Here is a 21,157-nt window from a genome sequence, read left to right on the forward strand (position 1 = left end):
TTTGTGGGCAAATGGTGGTTATCTTATTCCATTTTTGCCTTTCAAACGTAGACATCAGTATTTTTGCTCCTCACCAAAGCCGCCTGCCAGCTGAATCAAGCAACAAGGAACAGCAACTTCCGCTGTATTTTTCAGAAAATTACCATTTCAGTTTGCTTCAGTCCAAAATCTTCAAGGAGATTTCTGCATCATTTTTGCTCTTGTAATTCTCCAGTTCTACTTACAAGGTCAAAAACTTTTCCTATGCAAACAGATCCTTCAGCTAAAATGTGCTAATAAAGTCTTCAGGTCCAGTCAACACCTCTTCTGTATTCTCACCCCAGCAATCTGAATTGACCTACATGGGACAGCTGGTGGAAGAGGGAAGTTAGCTCCCTTCCAGGAGGCTGCAGGCAGGTCTAGGAAGGGAAGTTTATGTGCATAACAGGCAACACAGCACCTGTACCACCCAGAACCATTATCTCCAGCCCTGCTCACTCACCTTGTTCCCATTAACACTTTAAATACAGACAAGTTGTTCTGGAGGCTTGTTCTACCTAGACCCAAACCCTCCAACATTTCAGGCAAGATTTGTAAAACATGAGTTTGCAGCCTCTCTCTCGTGTGCATGTAAGAGATAAGCCAGAAAAACATGCTATCAATGCAGAGAGTCTGGGAAAAGCTGCCAGAACAATGCAGGTCCTGACTCACTCGGCCTTAGCACCATGCCCATGGTCTCCTGCTCCTCCCTCCTATTTATCAAGTGCGATACAGCCTGTTCAATGTCACCCCTTGTCCACTCCTCTTACCGCCGCCTGGGCACCCAGCAGCTTTTACACGTGCCCTGCAGTGGGTACAGGAGCAGAAACAATGCACAGGAACAGACCATAGAAAAAAGGAGGTTGTATTCACTCTTCAGACTGTTTCTTGGACAGCAAGAAAACACCTGTACAAGACTATGGTCATTTATTACAAGCTTTTATAAACTTACTAAAACAGCGCTGCAATCCTGTGCTCAGAGGTATCACAGTTATTGAAGCACATTGTTTCATAGAGGTGTCACTTCTGGGTCTATCTACACAGAATTCAGTATCGTTTACACTGACACCAAATACTTTGCTCCACAGATGAAGAACAGCGCTACAGATCATCAGCCAGGGTATCCTGCCAGGAAACCTGGATGTGTGAAATACAACAGAGCACATGCACCAGGTGCCACTGAAACAGCCCTGCAGTAGGAACAGCGTTCAGTAAAAAGGTCTGATGCTGAGTTAATTAGCCCTGCTGAGAGGCAGAACATGTCCTCTCCAGCCTGAGGCTAGAGTAGGGTTGCTATGTCACCCATGAGAGCTGAGCTAACAGTTTGACTCAGATCAACACAGTGCAGTGGGGATCCTTGGCCCCAGCTCGAGGCATTAGCATGCTCTATAGTATGGTATAGGCACAACTTAAACTGAGAGCATTAAGAGGAGATAGCTGGTTTGCCATTTTCAATTATTTTTCCCCTCCAAGAAAACAATATTCCCTAATGTTCCAAAATGGCTTGGAGCTCATTCCACCAAATTATGTACCTTTTGTAGTACAGTTTAACACTGCTAAATTGGGTTTATAAGGCAGCCCTAGGTAGATCCACATCCAACTTGTGTTTTTAGAGGGGAATAAAAATAGTAACTACTGGATTCTTACCAAACTGGTGCTTTCTAAGCATCACAGATTTCCCAGAACATCTACAACCACAATCAAGGCCCCAGTCCCAGCTTCTTGCTGATAGTTATACCTTGAAATGATGACTAGCTGGAAGTAGCCAATTTCCACAAAGGTGCACAGATGTTAGGAACAGACATTTTCATATGCTTTGCCTATCCTGTTCCTCCACAGGCCTCCCTCCAACACACTTTACTTTTTTCTTTTTTCTTTTAAATACATTCCTCCTATGCATTTGAACACAGACCAGCACTTATTCCCACACCCAGCAACAGAGCTGCAGTGCAGTTACTCTGGGTTCTGTCAAAATCTAACTTAGGCATGCAAAGACCAAAGCAGGTATAAGCTAAGCAGATAGTTCTCTTTCCTTGACTCCCAAAGCTTTAATCAACACAAACACTACAAATTCAGCTCAAACTGCATCTAAAAACAAACGAACAACAACAACAAACACACCACCACCAAATTCGGTAAGACAGCCTTAACTGAAAGATTTCCTCCAGACCTGTTGTACTCTCCTGAATTAACATTTAAAGCTTTAGCCAGACTCCTCTTTATATATTACACATTGTAAGTGTCAGCAGGCACCAACACGTGCACAATAGAACAAAATGCACAGAGAATGTGTGCTTTAAGTCCACGCAGGCTCCTCCCACATACTGCGGGGCCAACACTTTACTTTTTTAGCCCATCTTTCCCCTCTCCCTTCAGCTCCTCTTCCAGAAAGACTGGAATATAAACAAGCTTTGCAACATGTTCTGGGGGTCAGAGTTCAAGTCCTTTTCTCATACCTTGACGTGCAAAACTGAGGTTTCTGTCAACTTAAGGCAGCTGCTCTGCCTGAAGAAATAGAGCATCATAGTCTTGGGTTGTTTTGCTTCTCCAGTTTCTCTCAAACAAGAAAGACACATACTACATAATGCTTGAGAAAACGATTAACAAATACACACCCCACTGCAGCATCACTTTGCTCATTCACACCCACTAGTCTTTGTCCATGAATGCCTGCAGAGTCAGAGGCTGGAGGTCAAGCGAACAATCCTTCTTGGGTTTCCCAGATAAAAGACATCAGAAGAGGTGGAAGAAAAAGAGGCTGGAAATAGCCAAATTAGTCACATTTCAAAACAGTTCAGTTACAAAACGTATCAGCTCACCAGATTTTTCCCAGAAACATGGTCAATTTAAACAAAGAAGGTCCAGTCAGAGACTTTTATCTGTATTACATGTGCACATTCACCCATGGCCTTAAGTTCACTTTAAAACAAGGCACACTTTGTCTTCTAATATAACACCTAGGATATCTAAAACATCCAGCTACAGCTGATTTGGAGTTAGTGATTTAACCTCAACTCTCACAAGAATGACTTGGAATTATGCAAATAAATCTACCAGTCAGTTTGGGGAAGTTACGTTATACAGGTTTGTGTGGATTAAATGAGCCAGCAAATAGGTGAACTCATACACTTGTTCTTCGGTGAACATACTCGTACCAGCACACAAAACTGAACAGCTTAATTTTCAATGAAATAACACGCAAAGGATGCCTGTAGTCAGAGCCCTAAGCACGCTACATTCACTAGTTTTTGCTTTGTTGCTTTCAGTCTTGCCCCAACTGCTTTAAAACACACACACACCGCATGCACACCCACTCACCACCACCAAAAACTAGCTGCTTGAGATGGCATTTACCCTTAAAAGCAGATTTGGCAAGTCAATCTTTCATGGTACACATGTGCCAACAGAGAGCTCAGAGATCCTCAGGAATGTAGCAAAACAAGTCAGTGAAAAGTGTAAAGCTAAATTAATTTAGGGGAGGGGGTGGAATGGAGATAAGTGGTGGCACTCACCCCATACTGCTGGCAAGTCTTGGAAGCTGGCAAGGACTCTGCCAGCTTAGAAGTAAGTTGCAGGACACCAACAGTTTCAGCAACTTCTCTGATAACATTAGTGCTCTTAACTCAGCGCCACGACAAATACATTCACATTGCCTCTGGGTCATGAAAGTTAATCACTGTAACAGCTAACTACTATAAGAAAGCTAAATCCAAACAGACATTGCAAAATTAGAAAAGCCCAAGTACTGTATTAAGTTTGTTTTCAAAAGCCTTCACTACACGTAGTTTCATTCTCTTGGCACTAAAGCTCAAAAATATTATTTACAACAACAACCAAAAAACAGGATAAGAAAAGCTCTAATGAGCAACTTCACAGCTGAGAATGCTTTGTGGGTGTAAAGTGTTTTTGAGCTAACAAAGAACTGTTGTACAGGTAGCAGAAGAGCCCCTAAAGGCTTTAGGTGCTTTGTTTCATTTCTTAAATATGTACACAGGAAAAACTACCACATACAATATCCAAACAGTACTTGCCCTGAGGATTTCCAGAGCTAACAGACACCAAACAGTTGAAAGACACAGTACTGAAGAACATGTAACACAGAATGCAGTCCTACATTCTCTGAATGGGAAAAAATGCCAATAAGTTTACATCTCAGAGTAAAATCCATTCACATCTTACTGCATTCTTTACTATTTAAAATAAGTAAATAATTTTTTAAAGTTTCTGTTATTGTTGGGTTTTGTTGTTTTATGTTTTGTATGTTTTGTGTTTTTTTTGTAAGCTAACAAGCTTCCAAAGAAGATGTAGCTCTATCTGAGCTGGAAGCATCATTGTGTATTTCCTGAGACAAAACTGAAATCAAATTCACAGCGAAGAAAACAGGGCAAAGGTGCAGGCTAAAAGACACAAAACCAGAACTGGAATCCTTCACAGCACAACTGTGTTAGTTGTTATACAGGAATTCAGTTCCTTACAGAATAGTTTGCATAAGTTCATTTACATGTTTCTGTCAGAATTACAATGATGCAGAGCTATAAAATGAGACCACAAGAGCCCATACTGCAGTGATAACTTTCAGGGGCATTTGGCCTATACTGAAATTCACTGCCCTGAATTATGCACCTTAGTTTCCCTGGCTATACATAAGGAAAGCTAATTATGTCTGATGGTAATCTTCAACTGCCATCTGTCTGACAGGAAAGCTGCCTAAATTAGTCACTAGGGAATGCTGGGAAAGCTTATATGTTTTTTCTCTGTGCTACACAGAGATTCTTGTCTTCCCATTTCAGGCTTTCAGACCTCAAACCTCACCAAAGGTTAACACCACCCACTTCCCTACTGAAAACTGAGAACTGATGTATCACTGTTTGGGATGTTTGTTTTTGAAGAGAGTCACCCCTAGAGCTGCAGGAAGTCGGAGGTGCATTTCACCCTACCCATCCACTTCTACGTCCTCGCAGCCCTCCCAGAGAAGCTGTCCCACAGCGGCCAAAACACCAATGAGCCCCACCAAGAGCAACAAAGTGTGAGCTGGGGGCCAGTGGGTAGTGCTCCTGGCAGGGACTCGCTGCAGACACACAACCCCATGCTCCATACAGCCCAGTCCTTCAGAGAGCTTCATCTGCTGCAAATCATCCGTTCCTGGCATCACTTTCACTTGTTACGTTCTCAGCCTGGTCTGGCTTGCTGCAGGTGAAGCAGTGTCTATTTTTGCCATTTGATTCTCAGTTTCAATAGTGGTTAAACGGAAGAAAGAAAAAAACAAAAAACAACAAGAATATAAGTTTCCTCGTGAGTCTCCTGTGCTTTTATACACATTAGCTGTTCTCCCCTGCCTGATCTTTGCTAAGCATCGGATATGCCCAGGGTTGTATGTGCAGTGTCTCTTAGTGAAGATAAGCGAGTAACAGGTAAGCCCTGAGACAACAAGCAGCTCGCCTTCCTGAGTCACAGCAGGGTGACAGACTTCTTTTGCAGCACAGATCCGCTCCCCTATAACCCAACTGTCTGCACTGCTGCAGGGATATAATGTGAAGCCTGATGTTTGCTTCAGCATAAAACTGGAAGTTCTCTAGAGCAAGGCACGCTGCAAGCAGGACCCGCTGTGTTGCCCGCTGGCATCTTTTCCTTGCTACCCCGAGCACACCAAATCCAGCCCGGCCTCCAGCACCACCACATCCTATTAGATGGCTATTCAATGCAACGTAGCAGACGATGCAGGGCGTCATTAGAGCATGAAATGCAGTAAAAGGCTCTTTGTTCTGTTATATTGCACATGTTTTGAGCATGAAGTGAAATTTATGCAATCGTACACTGTATGTACAGATGTGCCTGCCCTTTCTTTCCTTCCCCATACAACTCTCGAACCCCTTTGGCTAATTTTAGTCAAATCTGACAGGAGATTAAGAACTTAATGTATTTGAGACCTCTGCAAGTTTTGCAAAAATAAGTAGGCAGCCGGGTAGAAGAAAGAAACCCCATAAGCTCGTCTTTCATTAAACATCAGAAAGTCTACACGCAGAAAGTCATCAGAAACTCAGCTTCATTATTTCTGCTTGTCACATAATTGCATTGCAGAGATACTATAACAGCCTCTGGCCATTAAAAAATTGCTAAAATTTTGAAAAGCCTTGCACAAACATATAAATGTCCGAATTTCCTCAACTGTGTTGCCTGAAGTTAAACCTTTTAAATGTTTAAATATTTAAAATATCCTTTTTAGCCACTTAATAAGTAGCATTAGCTGACTTCAGTCACTCAACTTCAAAAAAAAAAAAAAAATCACTTTGATACTAGCCAGCGTTTGTAAGAAAACCTCCCTGGGAAATCTGAAGAATAAGACTCATGTTCGATTTCTAAATTAGAAATCTTTAAAATAATACAAAACCATCTAAGAACCAATGTCCCTAGTTGAAAACAAACTACAGCATGCCATTAGCTTAGAAGGAATGAAAATAGCTATTTAATTTAAATTGCTCCAATTAAGATGAAGTAACAGTAATTTCTTAATATGTTTTGCAAGAATAAGTCAATCTTAAGAAACTGTACAAATGGTATTTACACTGACCAGTATTTTAACCATTTGGCTAGTCAGAATCCAGTCTATCCTAGCCTGTGCTGCTCAGCTCGTGCTGAGGAGGATACACATGATAACAGCCCTGCTACGTCACACTGATGTCCGTCCAGCCCACTAGTCTGTCTCCAGCAACAATGGGAGATGCTATTTAGGGAGAGCACATAGTGGACACTTTGTGGTTGATTTCCCTTGTACACACACAGCATCAAGAACTGTTCAGTAGAGGAGCTGGAGGATACATCCCTGCCCTCCTGCTTTAGTATTCTTTTATGGACCTGCCAACATCAGTGCTTGGGAATTGGGGCAGGGAAAGGAGAGGATGCTCACCAAAGGAGACTGAAGCAGTACTGCTACATCAGAGCTGCTGAACCATGCGGCACTTCACTACTGACACAGTCCCGAGTCCCTCTGTGAACTGGGGATTAAAATTGCCATGGGCAGTTATAAAATTGGGGGAGGTGGGTGAGAAGGAAAGCCCTTTACAGCCTTCCAGATTCCCAGCTGAGGCAAGTAACTGTCACCCTGTCTCATTAAATATTGCAAAACATTTGGGCAAGCAGAGCTAGCTGTAGTTTTTTTTTTTTTTTTTCCCTTTAACTGTTTCCAGTGGAAAACTGCCTTTTCCCAGCTAACTGAATGAGAAAAGAGTAACTTGCCTATGCACAGGGCATGATCAAGACTAGCTACCACATGCTAGTGAGCCTCGTACACATTCACCAATATGGACAAATCCTAACTTGTTCTGGCGCTTCATCAGTTGGATTTAATATTATGCCTCCATTTAATCTTGTGCAAATTTTATGTTCAAACAAACCCTACAGGGTATCTCCCATCTACGCTACTAACCCTGCTCCTGGTCTCAGCTCTACACATTGATTTCAGACTACCCAAAGCACTGTGAAGATCAAGGTGATAGCGTTTCCAGGGTGCTCAGACATGACATTGGTGGAGGACGTAGACAAGCAGGTTCAAGAACTTCAGAGAAACAGGAAATACCTATTTTGACTGGAAAAAGATGAATAAATTTGTGGTTTCATTCAGCAACAGCAGTTCTTAAGTGGCCAAGCACCTTCCCCTTTTCTCATTGCAGGGAAAAAAAACACAAGTTCTTTCTCTGCAGTGCCCCTTGCTTTGTAATAGGGTGCTTCCCTTTCCCTAAATAGATCATTTCCCCCACACAAGTCACCAACTGCCAGTGCAACACAGAACAGCAAAATGTGAGGGAGCTATTTAAGTTAACACTTATGTTGGAAAAGAGAAAAAGAAGACAATGGTAGAAACACGTCAATTCCTTTCTAACCCTGGAAAAGGGACTCCTCCTCCCCAACCCCACACGATATTCCATGCACACACCTTGTATTCACTGTTAAATGGCCATTAGGTATGCGTATTTCCACTGCCTACCTCTCCTAGCACTCTGGTTAAGGCAGCAACATGCCCCTCATGCCATTCTCATTTCATTTCTGGCCACAGGATCCTGAAAGCAGTAGTGAAAAAAAGAAGCACCATTGTGCTTGGGAAGCTTCAGTATAACAAAGAGCTTTTCTCAGCTCTGATCTTTATTTTAGCATTTCCATCTTGTACTCTCAAGGCAGAGAAACTGTTGTTTTAAAAGTGAGTTGAAGAGCCTGTGGAAATCTAAGACTGTTAGCCACCCACTTCACAAATACAGCTTTCTGCTGGCTTGTGGCCCAAAAGAAAGCAATATTTCTGCTAAGGAAATGGAAATTTGCACTGTGAATCAACAGATGTTAAGGAGAGCTTCGCTGATTAAGTCAGAATTTCACTCCTTTTTGGTCTTAAAAACCAGTCCCTGCATTACTCCATTCCTGCTCTTCCAACAGGAGGGAGGATCAGCTTTGTGGCTTCTCAAGTTTTCCAGCCTTCCCTTCCCAGCCAGGGCAAGTGGGGGCTATTCACGTTTTTGCCTTGCTCCTCCTGGCTCCCCACAGATGCAGGAATGTAAAGAATAGCTCCAGCACAATGCGCTCCAGTTTTACTGCTGCTGCTGGGGCTGGGAGTGGAAGTAACACAAACAGTTACATGCAGACTTTGGGCATTATCCAGAGGACACTTAGAAATACAGCATTGCAACAGAGCAAATGAGAAGGGTCTTCCTGTTGAGACAGCAAGGTTTCAATTTTGCCCTTAAGCATGAATATTGACTTTCTTCTGAACACTGAAGAGCTACCTCACCCTACCAAAATAAACTTTAAAGAGGATGTGATATTTTAAGACAACACATACATCTGCATTACTGCGAGGTGTTTTGACCACTCTGCACCTATATTTATTCAATGAAGTTTTCAAAAGATGCTGATACTTCAAGCAAGACCTGTGTTCCTATTTTTAACAGCACACACTAGCTAGTGTAGTGCTGCCTGTCACTTTTCCGCTTCTTAGTTAGAACTTCTCAGCTTCTGATAGCAACAATTAAAAGACTGAACTGCAAAGTGAAAGCAGATGAATTTCGATACTAAAAGATGATTTTCAGTGGCAACAACAGCTTGCACATCACATTTTCCTTACAACCGGAACATCTATCACGAAAAGCTAAAGGTTTTATGATCATCTGTAGGATAAGAGATGAAGAGTTAGCATTTAAAGAAGTTCACACACCAAAGGAGGAAAAAAAAAAAAAAGAAAGAAAAAAAAGAAAGAAAAAAGAAAAAGTTCTATCGTAATTTCCCCTGGAGACTACAAATAGGTAGAGAATTAGTCATATGTAAGATTACAAAATTGGAAGCAGAAAAAAAGTGGATTAATGGGGAAGTTGAAGGTTGTGTGTTTTTTTCTTTTGTTCTGCTACCAAGCTCTTGCCCTTTTAAGTAAAGAGCAGAAAATAGAAACTCTGAAAAAGACCAAAAACCCCTCTACGCTGTTTCCCCATAAAATGATTTCCCAGTATTCTTTACTAGTTTCTCAGTAAGTCTAGCAAAAATGAACGTAACTCAAATGAATGTCAAATGAGTTTTCCAAGCTTGAAAAATTAAACTTCTCCTAGAAAACATGGTGTATATTTCAACTTGTTTAGTTAAGACTTTGTAAGCATCTGTAAGAAGATATATCTGAAGCAGTATTTCAAGCAAGCTTGAGCCTGTTCCTAAAATGCCCTTAACTACAGAGCTGCAGTAGAATATCTCACCATACACTCACACACAGTATGAACAAACTTTTATACGTAAAATAACCTGAATCTTAAGACACAAAGATGAACAAAACAACATTCTGTGCTACAAGCTGTATTGGGGAAAATAAAGTTTTTCCTTACAGATGCCTTTGAGACAATGGTGGGGTCTGCCTCATGGACACTCAGGGCAGTCTTCAAGTTACATCTTCAAGCAACCCACCTGGCTGTGTCCTCTTCCAGGCCAAAATATTTGAACCTGAACACCCGGCAGCACACAAAGCTACGTGCAAGAAGCAGACAGCCACATCTCAGCCAAGGCAGGCTTGAGAGAGTTCTTATAAACCTGTCTGGGGAAGACAGATCAAACCTTTACTGAGACACACTAACCACGGTATATGCAGAAAAATGAGCCCAGGATAAGAATATTAATAGCACTAAGAAACTATCCAAAAAAAATAATAAAAAAAAATCCCACTCCCTGCCATCTTCCATCCAAAACCAGCCACACAAAGAAGAAAGTGATGAAACAAAATCTTTTAAAACCATCTCTGCCTGTAACTTTTCAGACCTCTGAAAAGAAAGCGGACAAGGAGCACCTCAAGGACTTGCTGATGTGAATGAGATCATTCACTGTGTTCCCTTCTCTGTGAGGCAACACCCATACGTAACTTCTGAAGCCTTTATCTAACAAGATACACATCAAACTCATGTCTCGCCAACCACCTTGTCGAGCCAAACACCATAAGTCACCTATTCCCCTACACCTCTACAACCTAGTACTCGCGCAGCTGAGATCTCTCTGACAGCTTTCAGGCCTCGCTGTCCCGCCTACACACTCCACAGCTGCTCCCACAGGCAATTCCCCACCAGGTAACTGCTTACCTAAAGCAGCTTTCCTCCTGCCTTCAACAGAGGAGTATTTGGGCACTAAGAGTCTCAGGGGATGATTCGTACATCCCATCGGCAGAAGAAATCTCATATGGCCAGGAAGACCCTCAGGGAGACCATGGGACCTACCCACCCTTAATACCGTCGCTTTAATAAAGAGCCGTAAGCTTGAAGAGTGGCTTAACCTGTCTCTGCTTCAGCTCAGCAGACAGACAGACAGACAGACATGCTGAAGACTCAGGTACTGTATCAAGCCAGAAAGAAAGGTCCACAGATGTATTTCACATAGGTGGGAAGAAAAACAAGCGTATCACTGGTGCGATCTTATGTACAGGCAGAAAGATATTTTTCCTTCAAAAATATCACTTCTAGAACCTATTCAGCCGGTAATATTTCCTTGGTCTGAAATGGGTCCATAAGAAGTCCCACTCATACATGTTTCCTCTTTCTTCAAGCCCTCTCTGAACTTAGCTTTTAAAATTTAGGAGTGACAGCTCTAGCACACTGGCATTCTCTGCACTCGAAATTATATGCTTTTCTGCACAATTTGCATGCAGTTTAGCTCTAAGAGAATTGTCAGGTTGCAACAAGTAATCTCATCCCATTACAAAGCTGCCCTTTCTAAATACTTTTGTAGCCATGTTGTATCTACAAATAGCTTGGCATGAAGCCGGTAAAGAAGAGAGGGACAAAACAAACGAAGAAACAGAGTTTCAACTGGGAAACGCCAGCTCTACATCTACATAACACAGACCGGTTCTCACTGCCTTTGCTGAGCTTTGGTTCCAGGAAAAAAGTTCCCATTCCCGTCAGTGGGGATCCTAACTCGAGAAAGGACGGCAGAACAGATCTCCCAGTTTGCAACGAGGACAGAAACACCAACTCCGCTGCGGAATAATAATCCCGAGGCTTTAGCAAGCAGACAGCACAAAACTTGCAGGCTTTGCCCTCCCTCCCTCCCCCCCGCACAGACCGCCGGTACCTACCGGCTTTGCCTAGCAGCGGGCAGCACCTACCTAGCAATCCCTCGTTCCTCCCTCCAGGCCCGCAGCCCTTCCCAGAGCCGCTTTCCTCCTCCCGGTACCCCCGCGGGAGGCGCGCACGTCCCCGCAGCCCCGCAGGATTACCGGCCCGGAGCGGCTCAGCAGCAGCAGCTCCAGCTCCTCTCCCTCCTCGCTCTCCAGCCGGGGGCAGCCTCCCCCGGCTCCCCCCGCCGCTGCCCGTTAGCCGTGCGCTCGGCCACCCGCGAGGGGGGCCCCGGGGCCGGGCCGGGCCGCGCTCCGCCCGCTCCCCCCCCTCCGCAGCGGGGCTGCCCCGGGCCGGCGGCTCCCCCCGCCCCGCCGCCGCCGCAGGGGGGGAGCGCGCAGCAAGCCCCGGGGCGCGCCCCCGAGGCGGAGGCGCGCACCCGCGGGGCCGGCTCTGCTTTCAAGGAGGCTTGGTGGAGGCAGGCTCCGTGTGATGGCTTGAGGGCTCGGGACAGCCGGCTCCGCCTGTGCATGTGTGGGCTCTCGCACTCACTGCTCGCTGCTGCCATCGGCACGTACCTGAAGGAGGCTTTAAAACCGTAAGCGCGCGGCCCCCGTGCACGAGCTTCGCTGGAAGTTTTCCCGAGCAAAATAACGCAGGAGAGGGGCGAGGCGATGCCCCACGTCTTTCTGGTGGGAAAAACTGGGAACGAGCACGGCCTGCGTGCCAAGTCCCCTGCGTTCGGGCAGCAGCCATGAGGTCCTCTCAGCCCGGGCAGCAGATACGCCAGCTATGCTCTATGCAGCAGATGCATTCACTTACCAGTTGTCGACAGGGCGGAGTTTCTAGCTTTGAATCTTCTCACTGATAAAACTGCAGAGATGTAGAAGAGCTTCTGTAGCTTCTTATCAGGGCTATTCAAGCCTTATTTCCGTATGGTTTTGTTTATGTGAGGATGAAGAGGAGAGCTGGGTTCAGCGGAGCCCCATCTGCAAGAGAAAATGTGAAAGGAAGCATGCTGCATACTTTGGCAGATGTTTTTTGGCTCGAGTCAACTGAAACTCCTCCTCAGTTCATATTAAAGCTTTCCCGGGGGAGCAGGGACTTGAGTGAAGGAAAATACCGCGCTGCTCCATCTCCCTGCCGTGTCCTCCCTCACCACTTCCAGCTGGAAGCGCAGTGCCTGCTCCTCCTTCCTGCCCCCAGCCAGCAACTCGTCACCCTCTGGCAGTTAACAGCTGAGAAAAACACATTGGCAGCTTGGGGAAAGAGAGGAGGCAAGGCAACTGGTTAAAAAATTGAACTACATTAAAAAACAAGAAGCCCAGCAAGGTGAAAGCCACGGGTGCGGGACTGTCCCAGTGCAAGCACCTGCCTCCAACGATTCCCCCCAACAAGCCCAGCTGAGAGGCAGCCAACAGGGCAGGATCTGTCCTGGCGAAGAGCAGCTGCCGGAGGCACGGGGAGGCCACACCCTGTGTCACCAGCCCTGGGAAGAGCCATGGGGTTCCTGGAAAACATCCCCTTGCCACAGCATCCAACTGCATGGGGCAGAGCGTTGCTATTGGAGAAAGAAATTAATAGCTCCACCAGTGACAAAGGAGATGCAAAACAAAACAAAACAAAAAAAAAACACCACTTGGTTTAAAATCGGACCCTGCATGCATCAGTGCTGCATTTTGTCCAGTGGCTGTATCATATAAATATTTTAATTGTCCTTTCCTGCTTCCAACATTACAATTCTCCACGTTCCTAATCTGAAGTTTTTCTGTATTGTGTTTAAGGGCGCTTGCAGTACGTGTTAGCACTGGATCAGAACAATGATTCCTTTACTGGAAGCACGGCTTCTGGATGTGTATTTTTAGGTGGCTACCACTGTCACTGCTGTGGTCAGCCTCAAAAAGTACAGGGAACGACTCCACCAGCAGCAATTTTATACAGCCTATATGTACATGTAATAATATCACAGCTTAAAAGCTGGGAAAGTTTGTCTGTTCTTAAGGGACTATCCCAGTCTGTAGCCAACCGTGGTGGTTTTCAGTGTGTTCTGGGCTGGGAACCAAAGTTCAGCCCTTTGTAATTTGTCTTGCCTTGAGCTGAAAATACCTTCATACTTTTGCCCCTTTCTCCCAAGAAGTTCCTCAGGTCTTCACCCTTCACATCCCGGCCTTTACAAAACCAAGCTGCTTCAAAGTACATAGCTAAAATATCTACCTCCCAAAATTAGTTTACTAATGCTGCTATTATCTTTCTCCTACCACCTCTCATCTCTTCTGCCCTTATCCTTCAATTCACCTCAGTATTATAGGCACAGAAACAACTCAAAAAATCATTAGGATTATGCAACAAAGGAGTCACAAGTTAGGAAACAGCAGATTGGTTAAGCGATTCTGCTTCAATCCCCTTGCATTTATGCTTCATGGCAGTCTTTCCTTATGCACGCCCAGTATTACATTGTTTTAGCTTTGCTGTATTTTTGCGAGGCCCCTCCTTTGTTTAGGACACAGGATGGACTTACTCTAGGGATGTGCCAGATTTTTGCAGTACAAGATGCTGGGACAATTCGCTGCGGAGGCGCATAGGAAACCTTGAGGAAACAGATCCTATTCCTGTCTCTGTTCCAGACAGGATGTGTATGCTGCAGCTGCATCTTTTGCGCATGAGTTCATGGGCGTGAGCTAATTTCACACTGCCTAACTTGGGTGTTGATAACAGCATAGCATAGATCCCTGGGCTGGCTGAAAAAACATGGGGGTGAAGAACCTGAACGTGCTGTTAGCGGGGCTGAGCCACTGGCTCGGAGGCCACTTCATGTTGCCGTTGCCTCTGAAGTGAATTAGACACATGCTGTGTTCCTATCATGACTCTCTCTGATGACTTAGAGGAAGTCATTTGACTTTACACCTGGCTGTAAATTATGTGCTTGTCAATTTTCCAGGAGTCTTGCACAATGCATCTAACTCTAGGAAGAGCCAAGCAATCCCATTTGCATCAGAAGTCCACAGGATATGGAGAGCTCTAAGGAGAAGACCTGTTGCTGACAGTTTGATTCCTCTGCATTAAGGTTGTGTGTGTGATAAATAAAAAGAAATGCACATAAGACATCTGAAAACACTTCTATCTGGAAAAAAGAAAAAAAAAAAAGCAAAATCTCGAAATCTATCTGCATTGGTCAAATAACGTAACAATGTAGTTGCTTAATAGTTCTTTCACTTCAGTTGCTTCTGGCAACTGCAACTATCCAAGGTCAGCAACAGAATGAAAGCTGGTGTTTGTCATCTAACTAAAGTCATGGATTCAAATGCCAAGTTGAATGATGAATGTGGTGAAAATAAATAAATAAATAAGTGCATTATTTAGTTCTTAGTCTTTCTCAAAAGGATCTGCACAAACAAGAAGTTAATAACTGATCTGTAAGACTGGCACGTTTATTTGGCAGAAAGTATAAGGATCACTTCTCTGGGATATATTCCATTGCACACAAACAGTATCAGCAATGATTTGACAACAATGGATAGCCTTCGAAATGCTTTGGAAAAGGATGACTAGCAGGAAGTCAAATGAATGCTCCTGCAAGCAAAAACAATGCATGTCACCAAAAAGTCAACAATTTTTTTTGCCATTTCAGTTCAAAATCAACTCTCCTGAGACACAAACCTCTCCCCGAACCAAACAGAAAAGCCATAGAAACCTCTAAATGCAAAGCAATAGCTAAAACAAATCTACATAGAATGGAGTCATATTTAAGGGCTTGAAAACATGTACCTCCTGAGTCACTACTAAACTGAGAAAAAGTTACACCCAGACTCTACCCCAGCTTCTAACGTGAGAAAAACAAAACAAAATAAGAATACAGAAAATTGATGAAAACTTGTTGAACATGGGAAAAACAAAACTGTGGAGAGTACAGAATAAACAGAATGGAAAGTTGCAGCATCATGAAAGTGATTTCCTCCCCTGCAATCTAGAAAGCAAGATGATTTTGGTAATCTGGCTCTGTGTGTGCAATGCTCCACACAGTCTACCACACACTTCTGATCCTAGCGTTAAAATGCAATTAAACTGTCCCCTCTGTTAATGACTTCAAGAGATTAATACATTTCTAGAAATACAAACAATCGCAACATCCCTGCTCCACTCATTTTCTAGCTTTACAGCCCACCTACGGTCTGATACTGATCTCCTTCGCATTGCACCATCATAACAGCCCTGAGCTGAGTCCCATACATGCCCAAATCTGTTACAGAGCTCCAAAATCTGGCTCAGTACAACTCTGTCGTAGAGTTTCTCTCAGTTCCCTCACCCCAAATGCCAGGGGACTGATAACCACTGCACTGACTCCACAAGCTGTGGCAAGCGCTCATCCTCATGCAGCTTCTTTGGTCACTGACTTGTGGCTCTGTGGTATTTCTGCCAGAGACTCTTTGCAAGGAGACAACTTGATAAAGCCTGCCACAGGAGGTCTAAAAAAAAATCTGTGCAGTTTTTGTAGGAATTCCCAACAGAATCCACAGCATTAGCCACGAGTTCACGAGACCTGACCCCCACCTGGTCTGAGGTCATTTTTCAAGGCTTGTTCAACCAAAGACCTGCATTAGGCTGTGACTGTTCTCATGGTCCACAGGAACAGCTTTTTCTGGAAAGTGCACAGAATGTTTTATCCTGGGCTGTGCCATGATCCTGCACTAAATCTAGGAGACAGGATACAAGCAAACAAAACATAAACCAGCAAGAAACATTGTGGAGGCAAGCCAGGTGGGCTGTGGCAGTCTCCCTGTCACCCAGTTCAATGCAATCTGAAGTGCTGAGCACATGAGGAAGCCTGACTGGCCCAGCAAAATGAAGCCCTCAAGGCATAACATTATGCGCAAGAGCATTTGCAAAACTCTTAAAGAACTACATTATCCAATAAGCACTAACCATCCCAGTGCTTCATTGGGTGTGTGCAGAGGAGGGAATAGGTGAAACACCCACTTGAAGAGGAGAAAAACAGGAAGAAGGAGAAAGGGCTTACAAAATTAAGAAGAATGCATCCTGAGCAGCTACTCGTTTTCACCAGGTCAAGAACAACATAAAAAACCAGAGATCTCTCCCCCATTTGTTATCTTGTTTCCATTAAAATACACTGTCACAGAGAACTCAGGGGAAGTTTCACACTTGTCCCCCTCCATCCTTGTTGCCAACATACTAGGATGACTTCACCTCTGCACGTATCCAAGGCTAACCCAAACTGAAGCTTCACAGCACTGAGAGCAGCCCTTCCCTCATGGGCAGAGGACAAGGGCTGATGTTCCCCTCCCTGGCAGGAGGCAGATCTCTCAAGATCCAGCTCTCCCATACATCTGATGGGGACATTGCAGTCACCTTCCCTCCCTCTAACTCGGGGGCACACAGTGGGCTGCTGTTCACGGAGGATGCCAGCCATAGCATCTGGCATGGGTTAAGACCTGGAGAAGGAGAGAAGTGAGGTTGGGCACAGGAGGGAGTACCCAGCCGAGGGGGCAGCAGGGCAGTGGGAGACCCTCATTTGCAGTCTGCTGCTAGGGCACAGCCCTGGTGCCAAACACAGCCGGGCTCTGAGCTCAGAGGGAGTGAGAAGTCCTTGTGCCTGTGCCTCTGGGACCCTACCCACTTGGTCTCATATGCTCGGCTCGCTGATACAAGATGCTTTTGGAAGATGAAATACACGGCCTTTTATGATGGCTCTGTCATTCCTACAGTACCATGCCAGGTTTCATTGTTCCTTGTCTGCTGTTTCAAGAAGAGGACAGCATGTGAGATGCCCTTCCCACTGTAAGCACAGCTTAACGCTCAGTTTCCTTCTTCGTGAGTTTTACCAAGGCCTCCCTGTTTGTTCCTCTGGCTCCTCACTGCACAGCCTATCATTCTGGTCTCCAGATCACCAGGTATCTGTCCTGTGTTGTGCTGGCTTCACCTGTTTAGCCTACTCATTACTGCAAGCACAGAGGCAACTACTGCAGCTCTCAGATATATGATATCCCATCTTCACACTTTCAGCCTTTTTCTTTAACCAGACCAGATTTCTTTACTGGTGTGCAAGAGCTAAAAACCTGGGAACAGGTGCTTGTTTTTCCTCCAAGTACTCTTCAGATTGGGCTTATGCTAGAAAATATGATGTAGCAATTCAGGATAAGAGACAGGGATATAAAAATGATACAAACAGACATAGACCCCAAGAAGAAACAGGTTCAGAAAGCTAGGGAAGCCAAGATAAATCAAGAATGCTATGGCAGAAGCTGCTAGAAGCCTTGTAGTATCTGAACAGCAGCCAAATTTTGATGAGAGAAGGACAGGGGCTGAGAAGGAGAAGAGAGCTTTGCATGTTCCTTATATTAAGAGCTCAAGCTGCACTCAAAGTCTTGGATGTAGGTACAACAACTGGGAAAATTTGAAATGCAGTTCTTCCCATGACTGAATTAGCTCGCAGATTCTGCCAGGTAATGACTATTGCTATGGGCTGAAAGGTCTCCACTTGCAACAGGTCAGGCGACTCCAGTAGTTACCACAGGAAATTGGGCTGGTGGCATGGGAGAGGGAGTTCTGCTTTCATGGCACTTTAGGCTGAAGAGAGCAGCCTTAAGGCAGAAAAGGGCGGGGTGGTGTCCTCAACTCACAAGTATAATAATGGAGAGGACTTTTCTTCTACTGCCCAACTCCTTTTCCAAAAGGGAGCTAGATCTGACCCATGTGAATATGATCAATAGACCAATAACCAAGGCATTTGTAATCTTAATACAATATTCTTATTTCAGCATTTAGCCATTTCATCCAGCCTAGTGGAAAACACCAAATGATCTTTGCAATTTATTTTAAAGTTGTTTGTCTTCTAACTCATCATCATTTAATTCACCATAAAATTCCCCATTGTACATGAACAGGAAGTGCCACTTCCAGCAGCCCACACCACCTGTTCACAGCCTTTGTTTTTTGGGGGATGGTTGTTTTCACTTTGGACATCTCATTGTAACGTGGCCTTTCTTGTCTGCTGCTAAAATATAAAGGTGCAAGAAATGGTCTGTCACTGAAATGTTATTATAGAAACATTACTGGGAATTGTGCCATGGTCAGCTTTAACTTTCCAGACACCACTTGGGAAACAAACGCTTCTATTAATAAACTTGTGCCCAGCTTGTCATATGGCCAATAGCTGACAGATTTCTTCAACTGACAGAAGTCAATGAGACTAAAAGAGACAACCCCAACTTAGTAAGTAATGAATACATTCAAAAAAAAAGCTGGTCATCCAAAATAGCATTGGGCTGATTTCTCAGCAACTGTTTCTATTTACATTAAACAGAAAAACAAGCAGAAATAGGTGAGTAATTAATTTTTCCGACTTCAGAAGGGCAAACTTTGTCAGATTAAGGAAATTTATTAGTGAATTTACCTGGACTGAAGAGCTGAGAGACTTGAAGGCTGGAAAATATCTAATCAAAGGTATAAAAACTATCCAATGTATATATTCCAAGCAAGAGAAAAATCTTCTTGCAAGCACTCTAGGACCAAATAAATGAACAAACAAACAAACAACAACAAAACACTATAGAGATGTTCTTATGAGCCACAAATGGCAAACGGTGCTGGGCAGCAAAGATAGCTGTGGTGTAGAGACTGAGATACATGGGATTAAGGCCAGATTTGTCCAAGTCAGTGGGATGGGACACGTAACAGACTACTGAAATAAACAATAAATAAGTCTTCAGCTGTTCATAGAAAAGGAGAACATGCCACAGGAAATACACTATTTCTCTACTAAAGGTAGAGAAGAACTGATACAATTGTACAAAATTGGTGTTTCCCCCAGGACATAGCATATGATTTGTTCTCACATTCAAGAATAAAACAATTATGAAAAAGATGCAGAGAAGGATTACGTGAAGAATGGAGAGCCTGTCTTGTGATCCTCTCACAGGTGATCCTCTTGTGATCCTCTCCAGCTAAACAATGCTGGCATAAGAACAAAGAGGTACAAACTGGCTGTGAATGTAATGAATTTCTTGCCATAGCACAAACCTGGGAACTTGGTGATACCCTTGCTCTACTTTCTGCTTCTCTGTCTGTGGCACGTTATTGTTTGTCTCTTTGGCCTTTTTCTACAAGCCTGAAGTTTGTTGTAAAATATTGGTAAGGACTCTGTGGCACAAGGTGAATTGGTGGTATATAAATGAAATATTTTATGGAAATTTTTGAACAAAAAAATTGCCATGCAAACCATCACAGCCCTGCCTCAAACCATTTAGGTCCCTAACTACTACATCTCTTCTGGTGCAAAATCTCTCCCTCTGCTGCTCACATCCACTCCCATAAAGAACTCCATTTCATTAGTATCATCCTCAGGTCTAGTAGCCTTCACTTTTGCTAGACAAAACCTCCCCCTTTTCTTAGGAATACACTTGTACCCTCCTTTTTTGGGAGCTCCTTCCCCCTCAAAAGGCATACCTTTAGCTTTTTGTCACTTTGTGGGATAAGGTCTACTTAAGCCTGCCAGCCAGGAATCAGAGCCTGGGGCTAATTTACTTTCTTGCACCTAAAAAAAAAAAAAACAAACAGCTGCCCTTATGGGTACTTAAATGCCCACATGCCTGTTACATGTAGTTGCCTATGGCAGTGGGAGAACCAGTTCTGATGACATCACTGGTCTTTTCAGTCCTGATGAGCAATCATTCCCACAGAGAGACTGGAAATTACAGGAAAATCATAAGGACAATCATGAGCAAGGTTCAGGGAAACCCACTTGCAGAAGAAGTGGTGAAGAAGCTCATCTCATTTCTTGCTGATTGGCATAAACAACTCTGGCACGGGTACCTGTTTCTCTTGGCAGATGGACTCAGGACACTTCTCCTGTCTTTGTCTCCACGTTCTTTTTGTTCATGCTCTGAATCTGTGTTACAAGCAGGAAAATGATGGTGATCCACTTGAAATTAATGAAAACAAAGAGTTTATAGTTGCTGTGTCTTGAATAAAGAGACGACGTCCTCAGTGGTACTTAGCCAAATTGTGCTGTACAAGTAATTCAAACCAGCTTTTACCCAGCTAAGGAGTCTTGCCTGCTCAGTCAGTTCTCACTGTGTAAAGGCTGGAAGCACTGGCAGCAGCTTTTGAGCAGTTTAGACAGTCACTTCCTGCCCTTCCCCCTGCAATGATCTTAGCACAGGCTTGAACTACATTCTACCATGACTAATGACACTGCAGACATATTAACCTTGACCCTTAACTAAATGTGGGCTCCTTCGGCAGTGAAGGTGAATCTGGAACACTCAGAGGCAGGATTCCAGTCGCCATGGCACTGCCAGTTAGGAAAGCACAATGGGATCAGAAGTGAGACCGCTGTTGTTCCATTAACAGTCATCCTCTTGAACTAACCGAGTGAGGTGCAGCCTGCAGCTCTCCTCCTCTGCAGCTGGCTCTGCAGAGAGCCCAGGGTCAGGTTACATCTTCAGCGCCTATTTTAGGAGTCCTCTTGGAACCAGTCTCACTAGTGTACGTTTGTCTACAGCACAATAATGCCACTGAGGTTTCACAGTCTTGTTAGAGAAATCCATCATTTGCTACTTTGC

The 21,157-nt window shown here is 44.1% G+C and overlaps 1 protein-coding gene across 11 annotated transcripts in view; it reads right to left on the reverse strand.

Annotated features, from left to right (window-relative positions):
* Positions 1–20,640, reverse strand: part of ST3GAL6 (ST3 beta-galactoside alpha-2,3-sialyltransferase 6) — a 51,885-nt gene extending 31,245 nt beyond the window's left edge. For 2 of the 11 annotated variants that reach the window (XM_068696163.1, XM_068696128.1), the window contains exon 1: positions 11,630–11,760. Coding sequence is in view for 2 of the 11 variants with exons in the window: in XM_068696120.1 (XP_068552221.1) it covers positions 12,158–12,335 (178 nt within the window). In the remaining 9 variants the exon portion in view is untranslated. Of the gene's footprint in view, positions 1–11,629; positions 11,852–12,157; positions 12,359–12,401; positions 12,844–20,405 lie in introns of those variants that run through there. The other 9 variants (XM_068696146.1, XM_068696170.1, XM_068696137.1 and 6 more) reach the window with 9 other exon arrangements.
* Between the last annotated feature and the right edge of the window lie 517 nt (positions 20,641–21,157).

Source organism: Anas acuta, chromosome 1, assembly GCF_963932015.1.
Source record: "Anas acuta chromosome 1, bAnaAcu1.1, whole genome shotgun sequence".
In the NCBI taxonomy this organism is placed as follows: domain Eukaryota; kingdom Metazoa; phylum Chordata; class Aves; order Anseriformes; family Anatidae; genus Anas; species Anas acuta.